The sequence below is a fragment of the Emiliania huxleyi genome (genome assembly GCF_000372725.1).
Source record: "Emiliania huxleyi CCMP1516 unplaced genomic scaffold EMIHUscaffold_486, whole genome shotgun sequence".
In the NCBI taxonomy this organism is placed as follows: Eukaryota; Haptophyta; order Isochrysidales; family Noelaerhabdaceae; genus Emiliania; species Emiliania huxleyi.
Window position 1 is genome coordinate 1 of NW_005198347.1, and position 17,914 is coordinate 17,914.

The following is a 17,914-nucleotide window of genomic DNA, read 5'->3' on the forward strand; positions in this document are numbered from 1 at the left end:
ATCTCGACGCGCCGGCCCGTTTGGCTTGTTGGCGCTGCCGCGCTCCTTGTTTACGACCGCATCGACATAGTCGCTGGTCAGGCGGCCCTTTTGCGAGGAGAGGCAGGTCCCCATGGGAAGCAGCCTACGGTCACCAAATGAGAGCGCGCTGATGGCGACCGTCGTCGGTCCTTAGCCGTGATTTGCACCCTAGCACAGTCGGCTCCCGCCGGCACCGAGCGCCGCTAATGTGGGCAGACCGCGCCTGTAAATTGACTGGCCGGCTCCCGTGGCTGCCTGCTCGCGAAAGCGTGGCCCTACGACGAGAGGGGGTCACGGCGTTGGGCCGTGCTGGAGAAGAAGGCGGCTGTGGATGGCGGCGCGCACTCGCCGACCAAGGATCGGCTGTCTCAGATAAAAAAGTGCTGGAACAAATGGCGCCGCAAGGCGCTAGCGTCCACCCATACCGCGTTGGTGTCCCAGTCATTGGTCGGACTGTGTTTCGCCTTCCCATCAATCAATCAATCAAGGCGCGCGATACACGCTAGCCAAGGGACGCTAGGGTCCCTCGTTGGTCGGACTGTGTTTCGCCTTCCTAACTAACTAACTAGCTGGGGTGCACTCTTAGCTCCGCGGCCCTGGGTGTGAGGCTGATGACCGCAGCTTAAGTGCTCCAAGTGCAAGAGAATAATCGATCGACTTTTCAGCTAAAAAGTAAAAAATCTGTCTCTCTCTCGACTTTACGTACGAGCTAGAGAATGCGCGGACGGTCTGTAAGTAAGTAAGATCACCTTTACAAGGAAGAGAGGGCCGCCGATGCACACCTTTCGATACTTGTGTCCTCTTATCTAGAGTGCGCGCTGGCCACATACATCAATAAAATCTCTCTCTCTCACTCTCTCATACATCTCGTTCGCTCACCCCCTCGCTGAGAGCAATAAACCTGCCCTTGCTACGGCCGTGCTCTGCGCGTGCCTCACTCTGTGCGCGCCCTGACCTCGGGCGCCCGCGCCGGCTCTGCGGATACTAACCGGCCAGTCGCGAGACGTCCTGTGCACGTCCTGTCGTCCTCGTTTTGAGGGCCTCTGCTGTTGATTGAGGACCTCGCCCGGTTAGTCCACGCCCATGTCGGCCTGGATGGTGCCTCACGACCCATCTAGACCCAGCCCTATGGACATGCGCTGCAGTGAAAGAAAGAAATGAGAAATGGGGTGCCTGCGGATGGGATGGCAACCGTGAGCCATCGGATGGCTCACGCACTAGTACGCACTAAACAATGACAACGTCTATGGTCGGTAACACAACCAGTGCGCTCGCTGGCAAATCTCGCGCACCCCCTCTCCGGAGCGAGGGTGCGAGCAGGCTCCCCTACGGCCGTGCTCTGGCACGTGCCTCACTCTGTGCGCCCTGAGCGGGCCTTTTTGGGCGCCAGTCGCGGCGAGACTCGGAGGGTGCGCGTGTGAGGACCTCTGCCTAGAGTGATCTCGGCTGTCTGAGATAAAAGAACCAGGTCCGCTCTCCCAGCGCTAGGGCTCTCTTGCCCGCAACCCGATGCCAATCATCTGGCCGTACCACATACTTCTGGTGTATTCCTCACCCCCTTTATGTTCCGTACCAGAATTTAAACAAAACAACTCTCTCTCACAGCACACAGGCTCGACACAGGTGCGAACTGGCGCGTGCTGTACCAGAAAAGAAAACAAAAATCTCTCTCAAGTTCGCCAAAGCCTCGACATGCTCAGCTGGGGGAGAGAGAGATTTTTGTTGTGTTTTGACAACGATCCGCCTCCGTCCGCAGATATGGGCCCAGCTCAGCACAATATTTGACACAAACATGACTCCACATTTTCACACACACTAATCTCCTCGCTCTCACAGCTTGCCGGTCATCCCATAACCCCCTGTGTGCGTCGGCTAGACCCCCCCCCCCCCCCCATGCGTCCGTGTCTCTCTCTCGCCCTGGCTCCTCTTAATACACTTATTAGCTGAGTCCTGAGAGCGCGCATGGCAGAGGTTCGAATGTATGAAGACTGTGTGAGGACCTCTGGCTCCGGGCCGCATTGTGAGGACCTCGGCTGCGCTCAGTCTCTCGCGCTGGCTTATTCTGTCTCCCACACCCACCCCAGCCACGCCGGCCACGCCCTCCCCCGTGGGCGAGACTGCCAGACACGTCGCCGACAGCAGTGTCGCGGCCACACATCACCTCGATCCTGTACCGTGTTTGTTATGACCCCCCCCCCCCCAATGAACACACCAGTGAGGGAGGGCGAGACGATCGAGGGGTCCCGTACCATGCGGAACCGACCCTATCCAGTGCTCAAGTGCTCAAGCACAGCGGACCACTTGCTAAATGAACTAATGTTGTTCTTGGCTGCACATAGTCCTCGCCGAGGACCTCTTGTGAGGACCTCTCCGAGTGAGGACCTCTCCGCTGGCGCGCAGGAATGGCCTCTGCGCCCTAGTTCCTCCCTCCGGGTGCCACCGTCACCGAGACAGCCCCAGGACAGCGCGGCTACAGCCGTGCCTTCGCGTCCTGCTAGGACGCTGCTGCACGAGGCTTTGGCTGCTTGGTTGAAGATGATGAGAGAGAGAGAGAGATGTTGAAGATGATTGACAGAAGTGTTATGTGACGTTATAGCTTGGGCTGAGAGTGCAGGGCTTCCCGAATCCTGCGAGCTCACCGTGACTGTGAGTGCTTCTTCATAAAATTCTTCTTCATACGTTTTTCTTTTCTGATGCAATTGTGCAAAGAAAGAAAGAAAGAAAACAGAGCCCCAAGGGAGGGATGGGAGGACGGGTGGACGGCACGCCGCCACCACGCAGGGCACATTAGCTCTGTTTTCTTCTTTCAGCGCTGAAAGCCGCTGTTGCTCGCCAGCTTTCCTTGCTCGCCGAAGACAATGGCCGCTCCCGCCTCTCCCGTCTTCGACGGCGACGTCGTGCCTCGTATCGTGGCCGTCATCCCCGCGCGAGGCGGCTCCGTCTCGGTCCCGCGCAAGAACATCAAGATCCTGCAGGGCCGGCCGCTCATCGACTGGGTCATCCAAGCCGCAGAGTACTCTGGCATCTTTGACGAGGCGCGGCGAGCCGCCGGCACCGATATTATCACCGCCGCTGCCACCGCCGCTGCCGCTGTGTCCGCCACTCCCGTCGGACCGTCCCGCCGCCGCCGCCCTCGCAACCCTCGCTGCCCTCACCGCCCTCGCCACCGCCCGCTCTCTCCACCGCCGCCCGCCGGCTGACGCGTGGCCGTTCGCTTGGTCCGCTGCAGGTGTGGGTCTCGACGGACGACGACGAGATCCACATGATTGCAAAGAAGTGCGGCGCCAAAGTCCACCGCCGCTCGCCACACACCGCGACCAACACCGCGTCGACCGAGTCAGCGCTGGTCGACTTTGTCAAAGCGCGGCGACTCGCCTGGCCGGCTCCGCCGATTGCCCCTCTTCGCTCACGACGGCGCGTCCGTCCGCCCTCTAGGCGCACCCGAACTACGACGTCCTCTGCCTCGTCCAGGTCGCCGATCACGCCGCTCTCATTCTTCTTATTTTGACTATTCTTATTATTCTTATTATTGTTCCTCATTTGTGTTCCGATTCTTACTTCTACTATACTCCTACCACCACCACCACCACCACCACTACCACCACTGACGCGCTCTGCTCTGCCCCAGGCCACCTCGCCGCTCATCACGCCGCTCGACTTCCAAAAGGGTTGGGACGCGATGCGGCGCGCCGAGATCTCGCCGAGATCTCGCCGAGATATAGTGGGACGATGCCGCGCGCCGAGAGACGAGATCTCGGCTGAGATAGAGCTGACATCTCTCCGAGATACAGCCGAGATACAGCCGAGATACAGCCGAGATACAGCCGACCGAGGTAGGCGCGCCAAGGCGGACTCGCTGGTCACCTGCGTCCGCGCGCATCGCTTCCTGTGGTCGGTGGACAAGCGCAGCGGCGTGGCGCGCGCGGTGGGCTGCAACCTCGCCTTTTAGTACTTTGACAGCTGATAGCCCTGTTCTTAATGATCCGTGGTTGATTACTCACAGGTGAACTACGACCCGGCCAAGCGGCCGCGCAGGCAGGACTGGGACGGCGAGCTGATTGAGAACGGCGCGTTTTACTTCACCACGAAGGAGGTGAGATCTCCCCATATCTCCCCATATCTCCCCATATCTCCCCACATCTTTACTTCACCACAAAGGAGGTGATGGAGAGGGAGGAGTGTGGAAGCTCGGGGGGGCCTCGGAGCCTTCCCGGAGCCTTCTCGGAGCTTTCCCGCAGGTGATGGAGAGGGAGGAGTGCAGGCTCGGGGGCCGCGTCGCGCTGCACGAGATGGAGGAGCATACCTTCGCGGAGCTCGACTCGCCGACCGACTGGCAGGTGGCCGACTCATACTCGTAGTCATGCTCATGATAGTCCCGTGGCAATAAGAACACCAATACCGTCTGGCAGATTGTGGCCAACATGGCCATGATCCACGGCTTCTGGCCGCCCGGCTCGGTCAAGCCGGAGGGGACCGACGAGTCTCCGGGCAGCGCCGAGGTGACCATTCTCGGCGACTCGAAGCTCGGGCTCGCGGCGGCGGCGGGCCTCGGGATGGGCGTCGGCCTCGGCGTGGCTGGAGTGGCGGCGCTGCTCGCCGCCGCCGCCGCCGGACTCCTCCGCAGCAAAGCGGCGGCGTGAGGGCGTGAGGGCCGCGGCACGCGGCGGCGCTTGCGGTGCGGGAGAGAGAGAGTGGTGTAATACCCGCCGCTGACCTCTCTCTCTCTCTCTCTGGCTCTGGCTCCCGGCTGGTGCGCGGCCGTGCGTGGCGCTGGTGCGGCGTGCGCTGGCGGCGCAGCAAGTGTCACGTCAGACGTCATCGCGTCGCGCTCGTGGAGTATAACGCTGCAAGTCGACCACACGAGAAGAGTCGAGACACACCCGGGCCTTGGGCTGGGGCCGGGGCGAGAAAAAAGTTTTGCGTACTTGGTTCTTACGTATACATGATGACGCCAGTCAGATACTGGGGAGTGTCTCGTGCAGACAGCAGGGTCAGCGCGCCGTAAAATCTCGTAGCTAGGTCCCATCGAGGTCCCGAAATGCTGCCACCGGCTCCCGTGGGCGGCGCCGTGGTCGTCTCGGTCTGTGTGCTGCGCCGGCTGGTGCAAGAGCTCGGTTGTAAGGCCGGTCTACTAGCCACCAACGGCCGACCCGATGTCGCAATAGAGCGGCTCAGAGCCTGCCCTCCCTCCACGCCTTGTATTCCTTGGCTCGCTCTCTCGCCTCGGAGAGATACACAAACCACAGGCGCTTCGCCTCGGGCCCAAGCGTCACCAGTACGTACAGCACCATCAGAAAGAAAAGGAGCAGGGCGAGATCGCCCAGCGTCGCGCTCTTTGGCGCTGGCCGCGGGCCAGGCCTCGCTTTTTTCGCCGGCGAATCGAAAGAACCAGAGACAGCCCGGGTCGAGAGGAGCTCTTCCTCGCCCTCCTTTTGGGTCTTCCGCTGGCGAAGAGTCTCGCTGTGCCTGCTCGCCTCCTCCTCCGAAACAAATGACTTGGCCCAACGTTTCTGCTTGCTGTCGGGCGAGGATACGAAGGGCATGGGCGAGAGGCGAGCAAAGGTCAGAGGGAAGGGCGTGCGATCGAAGGCGAGCTGCTGCAGATCACAAAAGAATTCGACGCAAGCGGGCCCGCTGCGTGCGCTAACACACACACACACACACACACACACACACACACACACACACACACACACACACACACACACACACACACACACACACACACACACACACACACACACACACACACACACACACACACACACACACACACACACACACACACACACACACACACACACACACACACACACACACACACACACACACACACACACTCCTACCTCCCCAGAAATCCCGAGGAGGCGCACAGCGCCTAGATATGTCTTGTGTTGCTGTGTGCTGCACGCCCTGCGAGCGGGGCGGGGTGCGCACTGACCCTCTGTGTTCGTGTGCGTCGCCCATCTCTCCCTGGAGATGACTGCTCTATTTATTTATCGCTTCTTAGCTCCTCGGCCCTGGATGTGAGGTTAATGACTGCACTCCAAGTGCTCCAAGTGCGTGGTTCACCTCTGAAGCCCTGATAAATGAATTTTGCCCAAGTAGGGACGGGCGAGGGAGGAGGGGCGCTGACCACGGGCGACTACGAGTCGAAGGTTCGAGGACGACTACTCGCCGCCTGGGTCGTTTGGGGCGCGCGGCTCCGTCGAGGACCGGGCGCGCCCCTTACCCGGCGCGGCGTAGGTCCCACTCTGACGAAAAGAGGGGAGGCACGGTCGACAGCCCGATCCATCAACTACTCTCATCTTCTGGGGCTTGGCCCCGTGCAACAGCGGTCCGGCAGGCTGCCCCCAAGGCCCCCCGGGCCGCTGCGGGTTTGGGAGTTATGCTTAGGCACAGCTTCGGCGATGGCAGCCCCTCTCTGGGGTGTTGCATAGGCGGGGAGTCTCCCCCGCTGGTCTCCTCCTTCCCATTTTTTCTTTTTCTTTTGAGAGCAGGACGCCGGGTTTGTCTTGTATGTGCATGTCGGGCCTGGGTGTGTGTGAGGGGCAGAGGGGCGGGAGCGTGCGGGGCAGGGGCCCATCGTCGGGCGGCTTGTCGGGGTCCAGAGCATTCGAGGGGGGAACGAGGAGGGGAGAACGAGAGGTCGGCGTCGGAGTAGCAGGCCGCAGGGCGTACGGGGTAGCCGTCACTTTCCTGCCTCACAAGGGCGGGGCTGTCCCGGAAAGTGAGAGACGCCGGGCAGCGTGGCGCATTACTGAACCCTCCCATACGTGTTTGGGCTTCCTCCTTTGCTGTCCCGTCTCCTCATCTCTTTCCAGCCTGGGCGGGGCGGTGGGCGGGCGCGCGGTGCGGCGTGGCGTGTGCGTGTGTGTGACCGCAACGACGGACCGCTCGCAGAGGACCATTGGGTTTGTACTATTAACAACGAAGGCGCCGAGTGGTCGAGTGGTCAAGTAAAACTTTGCCTTTCGTAAAAGTTGCCCGAGTGGTCTGTGGGGAAAAACGAAAATCGAGACGGACTTCTTGAACGGCCGGGCAACATGTCTTCCTTACTATTATTAATTGATGCTTTTTGCACGGCTGAGCCCCCCCCCCCCCCCCCTTCCCCGGGGCCCATTTTTGGCCTTCTCCGGCCAGGCATTCGGTAAGAGCCCCCTCCCCTTTTGCACAACGGGAATTTTGACAATTAACATCAATTTCCCCCCCCCCCCCCCCCGCCCTCCCCCTCCTCCTCCTCCCTCCCGTCCCAGATTCGGCCAACCCCTCTCCCGCCATCCCCTGCAGGTGCAGCGGAGAAACATAGTGAATATTGATGGGCTTGCCCATCCCGGAGTGGTTCGACTCCACACAAATCCGAGACGGTGATGGGTGCGTCGTGCGATGGTCTCAGGCCCAGTGAGGTAGTGCATCTGACTATCCCGGATCCTGCTGAACAAGCTCCTCTTGTAGCTCGATCGGTCACACCGCCATCGCCGTCGGGGAGAGGGGGGACGACACTGCTTCGGCAGCGTGCACCTCGATCCTGTACCGTGTTTGTTATGACCCCCCCCAATGAACATACCAGTGAGGGAGGGCGAGACGATCGAGGGGTCCCGTACCACGCGGAATCGACCCTATCCAGTGCTCAAGTGCTCAAGGCGCTCTCAAAACAAAAAAAGTCTCCGCCTGCACGAACCGGCAGCCGTGTCCATGAAGACCACGGGAGTGGATTCGGCCGCCGACCACTTCTACGTGGCCGCAAAATTGGCGGCGGCCGGCAGGCATGCCGCCGCCGTGGAGGAATACTCGCGCTCGCTCGCCATCAATCCCGTGTCGTGGACGGCGCAGGAAAACCTCGGAATTGCTCTTAGCGACGACAAGCGACTCGACGAGGCGGCGGCGGCGTTCGAGCGAACAATCCAATTGGCGCCGGAGCGTGCGGAGGCGTATTCGCTGCTGGCGCGCGTTCTCTACGAGGCTGGTCGGCTTGGTGGCGCCGCCGCTTTTTCTGCGGCGCTCTCGCTCTCGCCGGCCAGCGCATCGCTGCACTACGAGGTTGCGCGGACCGACCAGCTCTTCGGGACGGGCGACGCCGCGGCGCCCTATTTCGCGAGCGCGCAGCGGCTGGCGTACGCGACGTGGCGCCAAGAGATGCGATGCGACACTGCCGACGTCACCTCGTGGACCGGCGGGCCGACGCGCTGGGCCGACCATCCCGTTGGTGGTGCGGTCGCCGCGGTGCGCACGCATCACGCGGCGTCACCGCGTCGACTGTACGGGCGGACAGCGCCGCGGCCGTATTCGGCGCGCACGTGGCCGCACCGCGCCGGTCTGCGCTGGCCGTCGCTCCGCTTTGCCGATCGCAGTGTGTTCGTCGCCGAGCTTCGCGACGTTTGGATCTCTGGCAACGAGGGCGTGGTTAGCGATGGCGCGTGCAATGTCCACTTGCCGTCGCATGGCCATCAGATACCGCTACACCTCAATCTTCCGAGGGAGAGCGTGGCCGAGCGAGCGCGCGACGGCGCGATACGGCGGATTGGCGTCGGCGCCGAAGCCGAGGCGGCGGAGGAGGCGGAGGAGGAGGTGGTGGTCAGCTTGGTGCAGCTGTTTGCGGCCAATTTCTACTCGTTTGTCGCGGATGCTCTCGCGCGGCTCGTCATCGCCATCGACACCGTCCGCGCCGACAATGCCGCCATCGACGCCGAGAATGCCATCGATGCCGACAGTGCCAACGACAGTGCCACGCGCCGAAAGCGTCGGAAACGTCGGCTGCGCGTGATGCTCCCGGCGGACCGGAGCAGCCTCAAGCCATGGATGTGGGCTCTGCTCGAGCGGCTCGGCATCGAGAAGGCCAACTCCTTTCCCTACCCGATACGGCCGATCAACGGTGGGGCAGAGGGCAAGGGCGGCGTGCGTGCCGCCGCCGCCGCTCGCGTGCATGCGGCGACATTGCTGGTTGTGGATTGGGAGGCGCCGCCCCCAGCGCCGCCCGGCACGTGCGCCGCCAACGACGCCTCCGAATGCGCGGCCACCGCTGCCCGCCTGCTTCGCGACTTTGCAGACCCGCTGGCTGCCGAGCTCGCTTCGCCGCCCGCCGCTGACCTCGCTCATCTGCCTCCGCGCGCCGCCCTTCGCTTGCTGCGATCGCGCCTCGCCCTCCCCGGCGCCACCCTCGCCGTGCCCACGCCGCGACCCATTGTGTACCTCCAGCGCGCCGCCGCAAAGATCCGTCGCATACGCAATGAGCCGCAGCTGCTCAGCGCCATCGGCGCCGTCGCCGCCGCAGCGGACGGCGGGGAGGTGCCAATTGCTCTGCTCTCCGACGCACCGTCGACAAGGCTGACCGAGACGATGCGGGTGCTCTCTCGCGCCGTCGCGATCATCGGCGTGCACGGCGCTGGCTGGGCGAATCTGCTCTTTGCATGGGACGGCGCGCATGCGATTGAGATGGGCCTGCCTGAGCCACACGCCATCTACACAGCCCATACTGCGTATGCTCTCGGCCTTCATTACCATCTAGTGCCGCTGCGTGGGGCGGCGCTGCACTCGGCGGCGGAGGTCGTCGCTCCCGTGATCCGCGTCGCCCGCGCCCTCGAGACAGCGTTGCGAGAGGCGGGGCTGCTACGGACCAATGCGACGGCAGGGCTGCTACGGGCCAGTGCGACGGCGGTAGCGGGCGAGGCGGCGGCGGGCGCGGACGCGGCGGGCGCATGCTCGTCATCGTTGCCGCCGTCCTCCTCCTCCTCCTCCCCGGTGGAGGTGGTGGTCGCCAGATACGCAGAGGACGCCTCGTGGTGCGCCGCGAGCGGCTTCAACTGCACCATCTACAACAAGGGCGAAGCGCTGCCGCAAGCGGGCGCGTCGGCTGAGGTCGGCTCACCACCGCCGCGAGTGATCGCGCTTCCGAATGTCGGCCGCGAGTCGCACACGTGGCTCCGTCACATCGCAGAGCGCTACGAGACCCTCGCGCCATGGACCGTCTTCATGCAAGGCGATCCTGACGGCCACTTGCCCACCGGTTTGACAGTGGCGGACTATGTGCGTGCCGCCGAGCCGCCACACGAGCAGCGAGAGGCCTTCTTTCCTCTCACCGCCGTCGCGCGCTCAGACCTCCGCGGCCTCGCCTTTCGCACTGGCTACGCGCCGCCCGGCGCCGCTTTCTTCACGGGGGAGCTCGTCGGCCCGCCCGCCGGCCACGCAGCCTCCTGGCAAGCCACCAACCGTGCGCGGCTGCCGGTGCTGCTGCAGCCGCTTGGGCTGTGGAGCGGTGGTGGCGAGAGCGACGAGGAGTACGAGGCGTCGCTGCGCTCCCGTCGCGCGCTCACACGCTTTGTCAACCGGAGCCGCGTCGCGGTGCCCTACCGCAAGCTTGATGCGGGGCTCAGCATGCTCGCGACCTCGATGCATTGGATCGAGCGCCGGCAAGCGGAGCAGCGCGCGGCAGGCTCGCTCGAGCGCTTCTGGCGCAGATTTCTCGGCGGCGCACCGCCCTCGCGCCTCTACCACGCGCAGGGCGCGCAGTTCGGCGTGAGCGCCGCCGCCGTGCGCCGCCACCCGCGCGCGCTCTATCGGGCGATGCTCGAGGAGCTTGCAAGCGGCGGCCGCGACCCGGTCACCTCGTACTATTGCGAGCTCGTCTGGTGGTACCTGTTCGCGGCGCCGGAAGCGGCACTGGGCTGGTGACACGCTTGCACTCTGAACTGTCCAGCCGCAGCCGCTTGCGGCTTCGAGGGGTCGGGGTAGTTAGCGTATAGGCAGTGATATATAAGTTGAATAATCGTACCTTTTATGCTTTGACGTCACGTGACAGTTATATGTTTCTCGTTTGTTCGTCGCGCCCGCCGTCGTGCCGATCTCCATGGCGCGCGTAGCTACGGCTTTTTATGACAGGGACCGCGGCCGCGGACCCGGTGGCGGACGGGGCTGGCGCGCAAGCGCCGGCCACCGTCGTACTGCCGGGGATGCGCGGCGGACCCTGGAATAGCTACATGATCGCGCGCAACTGGAGGACGCGGTGATGATCGGAAGGGTCGCAGGTGCGTCTTGTGTCAGGGTGATAAGGCCTGGCTACGCGACCATCGAGGTCGACCTGAAGCACGAGAAGGCCGCGGGCGACGCACCGCGAGTCTGTGCAGGCGGCGGAGCGCTCGTACGTCGAGCGCACCGCGCCGAAGAAGAAGGAGCTCACAGATGAGCAGCTCGCGGCAAAGGCCGCGTCTCGCAAGGCCAAGAAGACCCGGCAGAAGGAGCGCCGGGCGAAGGAGGCCGGCGAGCGCGCTGCGAGCGAGGCCGAGCGCGCGGAGCCCCCGCGCGCGCAGCTGCGCGAGAACATCCAGTACGTGATGGCCGGGCTGCGGACTGCAGCTGCGCAGGCGCGCAGCCAGGCCGGGTCCATTATTGGGATCCCTTGCGCACGCTAATTTCCAGTACATTCGGATTCTGGAGCTCTCAGAGGTAGAGGATCCTATGTCCAGACTAGTAGGATCCGACTACGGCTCTAGTAGGATCCTACTTGGACAATTAGTACGGTACAGTACGGCTTTGGGCGGTCGCGGGTACAGTGTCCATTGGATCCCCACTTATATCCACACGATCATTCATGTGGGTGTTAGGCCAATCAGTTCACGGCTCACGGGTTCGCTGACGCTATCACCCATCGCAGTCCGAGGGCGGGCGGCATGGATCGGACCGCACCGTCCCGGACCTGCTGCGCTTGCTGCGCCTTCTCGCCTTCTCGCCTACTTGCCGCACGCACCGGAGCACCGGAGCGCCTCGCTTTTTGTTCGCTGCTTCCGGCGTCCGCCCAGCGGCGTCGCCTCCTCACTCCGGCTCGGGCTGCGGGCGCGCTGCTGCTGCTGCAGGGTTCTGTTGTCGCCCTGAGGGAGGGTGTAGAGGATGTAGAGTGTAGAGCGCTGTAGAGCTGTAGAGATGTAGAGCGCTCTGGAGCGCTGTAGAGCTGTAGAGCTCTACATCGGGCACGGGACGAACTGCGTGCGTTGTAGAGCGATGTAGAGCGCGATTTTGTTGTAGAGTTTGTTGTAGAGGCTCTACAGCCAACCCGCCGGGAAGGCAGTGACTCAAAGAGGTCGAGTCGCACTAATGGGGTGTCTCCGAGCTTACTGGAGCTCTGATGGACGGCCCTGACTATCCCTGACACACAGAGAGTCACTCTGATGGCACACAACACCCCATAACTGCGTCATCACCAGCCTGCCATGCGTCGCCGGTGCCGCATTCGTCGCAGTGCTTCTTTAGCAGGCGGTGGACTGTCGGCGGCGAGGACGGTCGCATTTGCGCAAGGCGAGGCGAGCATTCAGACGCGTTGCATGCGCCATGACTCGCGCCAGCGCGTGCGGGAGCTCCTGGCTGAGCGTTGAGTCCAGGCGAGTTGCGCTGGCCACTATCGCTACGCCGAGCCGAGCTGACGCGCCGAGGCGCCGGCCAGTCGCAGCCGTGAGGCATGCCACAGCAGCAGAGGCACCTCCCACCCATTGGGCGGGCAGACAGAAGGCCAGGGCAGCACTGGCGAGTGCAACGCGCCTCATGTCGGAGAGCGACCGTGCCTCGTTCGCCGCTTTTGATGTAGAGTTTGTTGTAGAAATTTCACGTTGTAGAGCGCCTCTACATCGCTCTACAACGCACGCAGTTCGTCCCGCGGCGGATGTAGAGCTCTACAGCTCTACAGCGCTCTACAGCGCTCCAGAGCGCTCTACATCTCTACAGCTCTACAGCGCTCTACACTCTACATCCTCTACACCCTCCCTCAGTTGTCGCCATTTTTCAAAATTTTCAAAGCGTACACACTGTTCTGCGACGCCGCCGCCGCCTGCCTATCCCTCACCACGCGCGGCCGCGCGCATCTCACGAGCCAAACGCCGCGTCGGCAGCACAGCAGCGAGGTCAGCTTCGTAAACTTCGCCGAGGAGGCAAAGCTGGATCTCGCCAGCCATGCCACAGCGGCCGCGGGCGAGCGGGGCGTGTGCGCGCCACGCGCCGCCGCTTCGGCCGGATCGCACGAGCCCCTCCTCCGCGGCTCGCCGCAGGAGAGCGGGTCGGCGATAAGATGCTCGGTTAGAAGACGCTCTCGCGTCTCGGTCCTCGCCAAAAGTCTGTCCGACTCCGCGTTCGGCCCCGGGCGTCGCGCCGTGGCGGCGACAGCAGGCGTGCTCCAGCGCCGCCCCGCGCGCGCGCACGCGCAGCGGCGACGCCTCCGCACCACCCGAGCCGCCGCCCGGCCGAGCGAGGAGCAGGGAGACGAGCAGAGACATGCTGATTCGAGGCCCTCTTTTTTGCGCACAACAGTGGGCACCTCACGTGACTAGTCCCGTTGTATTCCCGTGCCAGGTGTGTGAGGGAGTTTTGTTCTAAGACTCTTTTTTTGTGACCGATCGCCGGGCGATCGCCTGCCACAGACAGGAGCTACCCAACGCGGCCAAAGGATATCCACCTCGAGAACCTCGAGAGACAGGAGCCCGTTTATACGTTGATCTGCTTGTAACGCCACAAGTCGAGCTCGGGTCGAGCGTGCTGGAGTGGCTGTATTGTCGATCAGACTAAGCTAATCGACCCAATGCGCCGCCGCCAGGGTGACTCGGCGGCCTTCTACAAGCGCTACGCAAGAGGCGACCCACACGGCGAGGATGAGGCGCGAAAAAGCACAGGCAGGCAAACGGCACACTCGGCGTGTTTGCGGCTACGGCTCTATGCTCGTGGGACGATGGCGGCGCTTGCTCACGCCTTGGCAGCCTGGCGGGGCCTGCTGCACCACCAGGACGCTTCGGCCACACAGGCACACGCCCAGCGCGACACGTCCACCAACCGGGACGCGTCCACAGGTTCCATCAGAGGGTGACCCCGACGTCCTCCTCGCCTGCGTGGACTGCGGCGCTGCCTTCTCCCTTTTCTCGCGCTGGCGAGTAGAGTGTGAGCACTGCCACAACGTCTGCGCTCGCCCTTCTCCTCCGCCTCTGAATCCGAACCTCCCATGCCGCCACCGCCACTTGCCGCCGCCTCTGCAGGTCTTTTGCCATGACTGCCTCTCACTGCGACACGAGCTATTTGACGGCGTGCGCGGGCAGCGGCCGCACGCGGCGGCGTGTCTGCTCCTACTGCTTCTTCCAGCTCTGCGCGCGCCACTGCAAGGCGCGAGCTGTGCGTTGGCTGGGCTGTCTCTCTCCGCCCTCTCCCGGCTGCAACGGCCAGCTCTCGTATCTCTCGGAGTTTTCTGTGTCACCTCACGGCCTTCTCTCCCGCTCCGAGGCGCGCTGCTGCGCCGACTTGCCGATCCGAACGCTGCGACGCTTCCTCGCGCGCAAGGGCATCTCCACCCGCGGCGCCGCCGCCGACCAGAGAGAGAGGGGGGGCGTCCTCCGGGAGGGCCCACCTCTTCACTTCGGACGCGGCTGTGAACAGGCGCCATCGAGAAGGGCGACCTCGTGCAGAGCGTCTACAGCTGGGTGCACACAACCTCGCGAGACACCTGTGTCCCTGTCCCGCGCACGTGTCCACCGGCGGTGGCTTGTGCAGGACGCCGACGCGCGCGACCGGGAGTTGTGTGATCACAGGCGCTCGACCTGGCGGCTTTCGAGTCCGAGGAACTGCTCGCGTCTGCACGGGGAAGCGGCGGCGGCGACGAGATGGTTTGATGTACGTATACGTACTCTATATACTTCCGTTTCGTTCATCGCCGCACAAAATAAAAGACTCCACACCATTACGCCCCGTCGCTCTCTGGCGCAGCCCCAGCCGTGCTCCCCTCGCCGCCGCCCGCCGCTACAGCTCCGATCTTGAGCCTCGCCGCCTCGTCCCGCTGCAGCCTCTTCTCCGCCTCTCTCCACTTCTGCGCTCGCGGACGGCGAGCGGTAAGGCGGGCGCGGGCAGAGGAGGAGGCGATGGTGAGGCGTGAGGAGTGGGTGACGGGCGGTGCGTGGGCAGTGAGGGGCGGAGTGTGAGGGGCAGTGTGAGAGGCGTGGATGAGCTGGCCTGCCAAGCGATGATGTTGTCACGTTCCACCGTGCGGAACCTCTGCCACTGCGGCACGCGCGGGGGCATCAGGCTGGGGTTGGTGCAGTGTGGGTGCTTTTTGCATGGCGCTGCCGAATCGAGCGCGTGAGTGCTGCAGTGGCCGAAGCCGCGGCGCGGCGCGGGGTGCTGCGCGCGCCTTTTGCTTCTCCCACATCGGCCCAAACACCTTGGTCGTGCGGTACAGGTTCTCGCCCAACTTGGCCATAATCTTCATCTTTGCCTGCGCGCGACCCTTTCCGCCCATCTGTGTCTTCCGCGCGAGCGCGCGCTGAGCCAGTCGGTTCGGACTGTGTGGGCGAAGCAAAATAGTCTCTTCTTGAAAAAAGAAAAATTCTGCCCGCCGCGACGGCCTTCACCAAATTCATGATCCCTTTTAGCGAATTTGTTTTGTCTTTTCTTCCCGCGGCATCCGGCATCCCCGCACCACCTCGCCTTCTCTGTCGCTCTCCTGGCCCAGGCCCATCAGTATCAAGTCTGAGCTCTCCCAAACCGTCCTTATTTTGGGTGATGAAGCCCACTACGGCTCATACAACGGCTCTTACGGCCTCATACACGCCCGTTTCACCCACACACAGACACCGCCGGCACGCACTCCCACTTCACACATGCTCAAGCACAACCCCACCAAAGCACAGCCCTGCTCAGAATGGGCAAGGGCTACCACTTGGTGACCCAGGTAGCCTCTGGCTCGCCACTGCACTCGGCTCCTCTGCAGCTGTCTCGGGCTCTCCCCACGACAGCACGCCGACGGCAAGCTTTGAGGTCCGTCTGGTGGACCTGCTGTGTCCACAGCCGCCCCTCACATGCAGCTCGTACCATGACTCGACACTGGTCCCTCTCATCCCGGTCGTGGCGGCGTGTGTGAAGGATGCGCGGCCGAGCCGCTGGCTGGCGCCGCTTGAGCGTCCGAGAGCAGCCTCCAGCAGGCGGAATGGGTCGCGGTGCATGTCGAGCAAGTTTGTGCAAGAAGAATAGTGTCGCTCAACACGCGCAGGTGTCCAGCGAAGCGAGCGAAGGCCGAAGCATGCCATCTTGAAGGGGCCGACCATGCTGGTGAAGAAGTGAGTTGTCCTTTTACGGAAAGCAGATATGAGGACGTTCTCGCATTTTATATGAGAGACGGGCATAACGGCACTGCAGATGGCAAGGGTCCTGGAGGGGCTGGGCGACTCGTTGTGCGTCCAGGCCATCAAGGAGCACCTTCAGCGGCTGAAGAGTCGTCTCGGGCCCTTTGAGGAAACCAGATCTTCCCTTCAGGAGGCACACGACACATGCAAAGCTACAACGGTAGAGTTGGCGGCGAACACAAAGGCGGCTGTGCGGGTGGAAACGGTGGCTGCGGTGGCAACAGCTGGGAAGGCGAAGGCAACGGCGGACGCGGAGGCGACGCGGCGAGGCGAGGCGCTTCTGGCTGAGATCGAGGCGGAGGCGGAGGCGGAGGCGCGCGCAAAGGCGCTGAAGAAGGCGAAGAAGAAGAAGAAGAAGACGAAGGGCAATGTCAAGGGCGTGGGAGGTGTTGCGGGCGAGGGGGCAGCGGAGGAGGAGGATGAAGGGGAGGGTCACGCGGCGCTGGCAACGATGACGCCAGAGGCGAAGCTGGAGCTGCATGCGGCGGCAGGGGAAGCGCAGACGACGGTGGCCCTTCAGAGGGAGTCGCCCTCCATCGCCCTGGCGAGCCTCACAGCTTCAAGACACGACCGCCTGGCGGACGCTGAGTCTTCCAACGGCGGCGAGTCGACGTGCATCGTTTGCTTTACCCACCCCAAGACTCACATTGCGGTACCGTGTGGTCACCTCTGCGCGTGTGCCATCTGCTCCCAACGGCTGCCCGATGAGTGCCCTTACTGTCGAGCTTCGGTGATGATGTGGATGCGGGCGCATCGTGTGTAAGTAAGATTACATGCTGTGTGTGCATTAAATGCTCGTAGCCCGAAGCGATGCCGATCACCCGGCCCGCTGGGTGCGGGCTTCTTAGCTCCCCGGCCCTGGATGTGAGGCCCCCCCGCCGTCCACTCGGCGGGGTCGCAGCTGCCTCTGGAAGGCACCGAGAGCCGGTTACCGGCTTATATACCGAATGCGGATGCGCCGAGAATATATATGCTATATGGCGCAGATGACCAAACAAGGTTTTGTAAATTGTAACGCGAGCTGTGTGCCACAACCACAGCCCACAGACAGTGAATGTGGAATGGAATTACTTTAGCCGGTTGCTGTTCGCAACCCGTTGATTCAAACTATATCACAAATGCATGTGTGCGCTGCCCGGACGCCGGAGCGCACTGGCCCAATGTGCATGCAATGGGATTGGGGATTGGAGCGCTTTGCCTCGCTGGCCCCGCCCCCGCAGCCCCGTCAGTTTCGACTGACAACTGAGCCTCAAAACACAAGGCCCTTTGAAGAGAATTCCTACACCCCTGGGGGCATGGGCAACCCCCAAGAGCTCCAGGCGGCGGGCATGGGCGGCTGCCCCCAGGCGGCGGGCATGGGCGGCTGCCCCCTGGCGGCGGGGCTGGCGGCGGCGCTGGCGGCGGGGCTGGCGGCGGGGCTGGCGGCGGGGCTGGCGGCGGCGCTGGCGGCGGGGCTGGTGGCGGGGAGACTGGCAAGGCGGGTGAAGGGGTTCCTCAGCTGTGCGGTGAGGGCGGCGATCTCCGCGGTGAGCGCCTCGAGGCGGGCTTGGGCGGCGCTCAGTGAGAGGGAGGAGCGCGAGTTGGCGGCGTGGGACGCGGCGACACGGCTGCTGTATGAAGAGGCGGCGGGTGCGGCGGCGGAGGCGGCGGGGCTGAAGGCGGCGGAGGCGGGCGCGGCGGCGCCGGCCGAGGCGGCGCCGGAGGCGGCGGCGGCGGAGGCGGGTGCGGGGGCGGCGGCCGAGGCGGCGGCGATCCGG

The 17,914-nt window shown here is 63.6% G+C and overlaps 5 protein-coding genes across 5 annotated transcripts; all 5 read left to right on the forward strand.

The window, feature by feature from the left end:
• The first annotated feature begins 2,849 nt into the window (after nt 1-2,849).
• On the forward strand, nt 2,850-4,982 carry EMIHUDRAFT_445636 (hypothetical protein). The gene is made up of 8 exons (XM_005767532.1): nt 2,850-3,056; nt 3,251-3,382; nt 3,457-3,492; nt 3,650-3,705; nt 3,859-3,946; nt 4,025-4,114; nt 4,260-4,358; nt 4,431-4,982. The coding sequence occupies exons 1-8, from the start codon at nt 2,880-2,882 to the stop codon at nt 4,659-4,661; spliced, it is 909 nt and encodes a 302-aa protein (XP_005767589.1). The 5' UTR covers nt 2,850-2,879; the 3' UTR covers nt 4,662-4,982.
• A 5,006-nt stretch (nt 4,983-9,988) lies between these two features.
• Nucleotides 9,989-10,779, forward strand: EMIHUDRAFT_370753 (hypothetical protein; the record flags this gene model as incomplete). The annotated part of the gene is made up of 1 exon (XM_005767533.1): nt 9,989-10,779. A coding segment is annotated over one exon (701 nt), but the record flags the coding sequence as incomplete, so codon positions are not given.
• A 110-nt stretch (nt 10,780-10,889) lies between these two features.
• EMIHUDRAFT_245997 (hypothetical protein) lies at nt 10,890-11,426 on the forward strand (the record flags this gene model as incomplete). Its single annotated transcript, XM_005767534.1, has 2 exons — nt 10,890-11,020; nt 11,111-11,426. The coding sequence occupies 2 exons, from the start codon at nt 10,890-10,892 to the stop codon at nt 11,424-11,426; spliced, it is 447 nt and encodes a 148-aa protein (XP_005767591.1).
• Nucleotides 11,427-12,549: 1,123 nt separating this feature from the next.
• On the forward strand, nt 12,550-14,654 carry EMIHUDRAFT_459363 (hypothetical protein; the record flags this gene model as incomplete). Its single annotated transcript, XM_005767535.1, has 6 exons — nt 12,550-12,588; nt 12,774-13,057; nt 13,423-13,480; nt 13,559-13,841; nt 14,419-14,462; nt 14,571-14,654. The coding sequence occupies 6 exons, from the start codon at nt 12,550-12,552 to the stop codon at nt 14,649-14,651; spliced, it is 789 nt and encodes a 262-aa protein (XP_005767592.1).
• A 1,954-nt stretch (nt 14,655-16,608) lies between these two features.
• EMIHUDRAFT_246000 (hypothetical protein) lies at nt 16,609-16,920 on the forward strand (the record flags this gene model as incomplete). The annotated part of the gene is made up of 1 exon (XM_005767536.1): nt 16,609-16,920. The coding sequence occupies one exon, from the start codon at nt 16,609-16,611 to the stop codon at nt 16,918-16,920; it is 312 nt and encodes a 103-aa protein (XP_005767593.1).
• Between the last annotated feature and the right edge of the window lie 994 nt (nt 16,921-17,914).

Coding starts and splice junctions, on each gene's coding strand:
- EMIHUDRAFT_445636 (XM_005767532.1), top strand. CDS start 2,880: ATGGCCGCTCCCGCCTCTCCCGTCTTCGACGGCGACGTCGTGCCTCGT. Junction 3,706..3,858: donor AAGGGTTGGGACGCGATGCG/GCGCGCCGAGAT, acceptor CGACCGAGGTAG/GCGCGCCAAGGCGGACTCGC. Junction 3,947..4,024: donor GCAGCGGCGTGGCGCGCGCG/GTGGGCTGCAAC, acceptor GATTACTCACAG/GTGAACTACGACCCGGCCAA.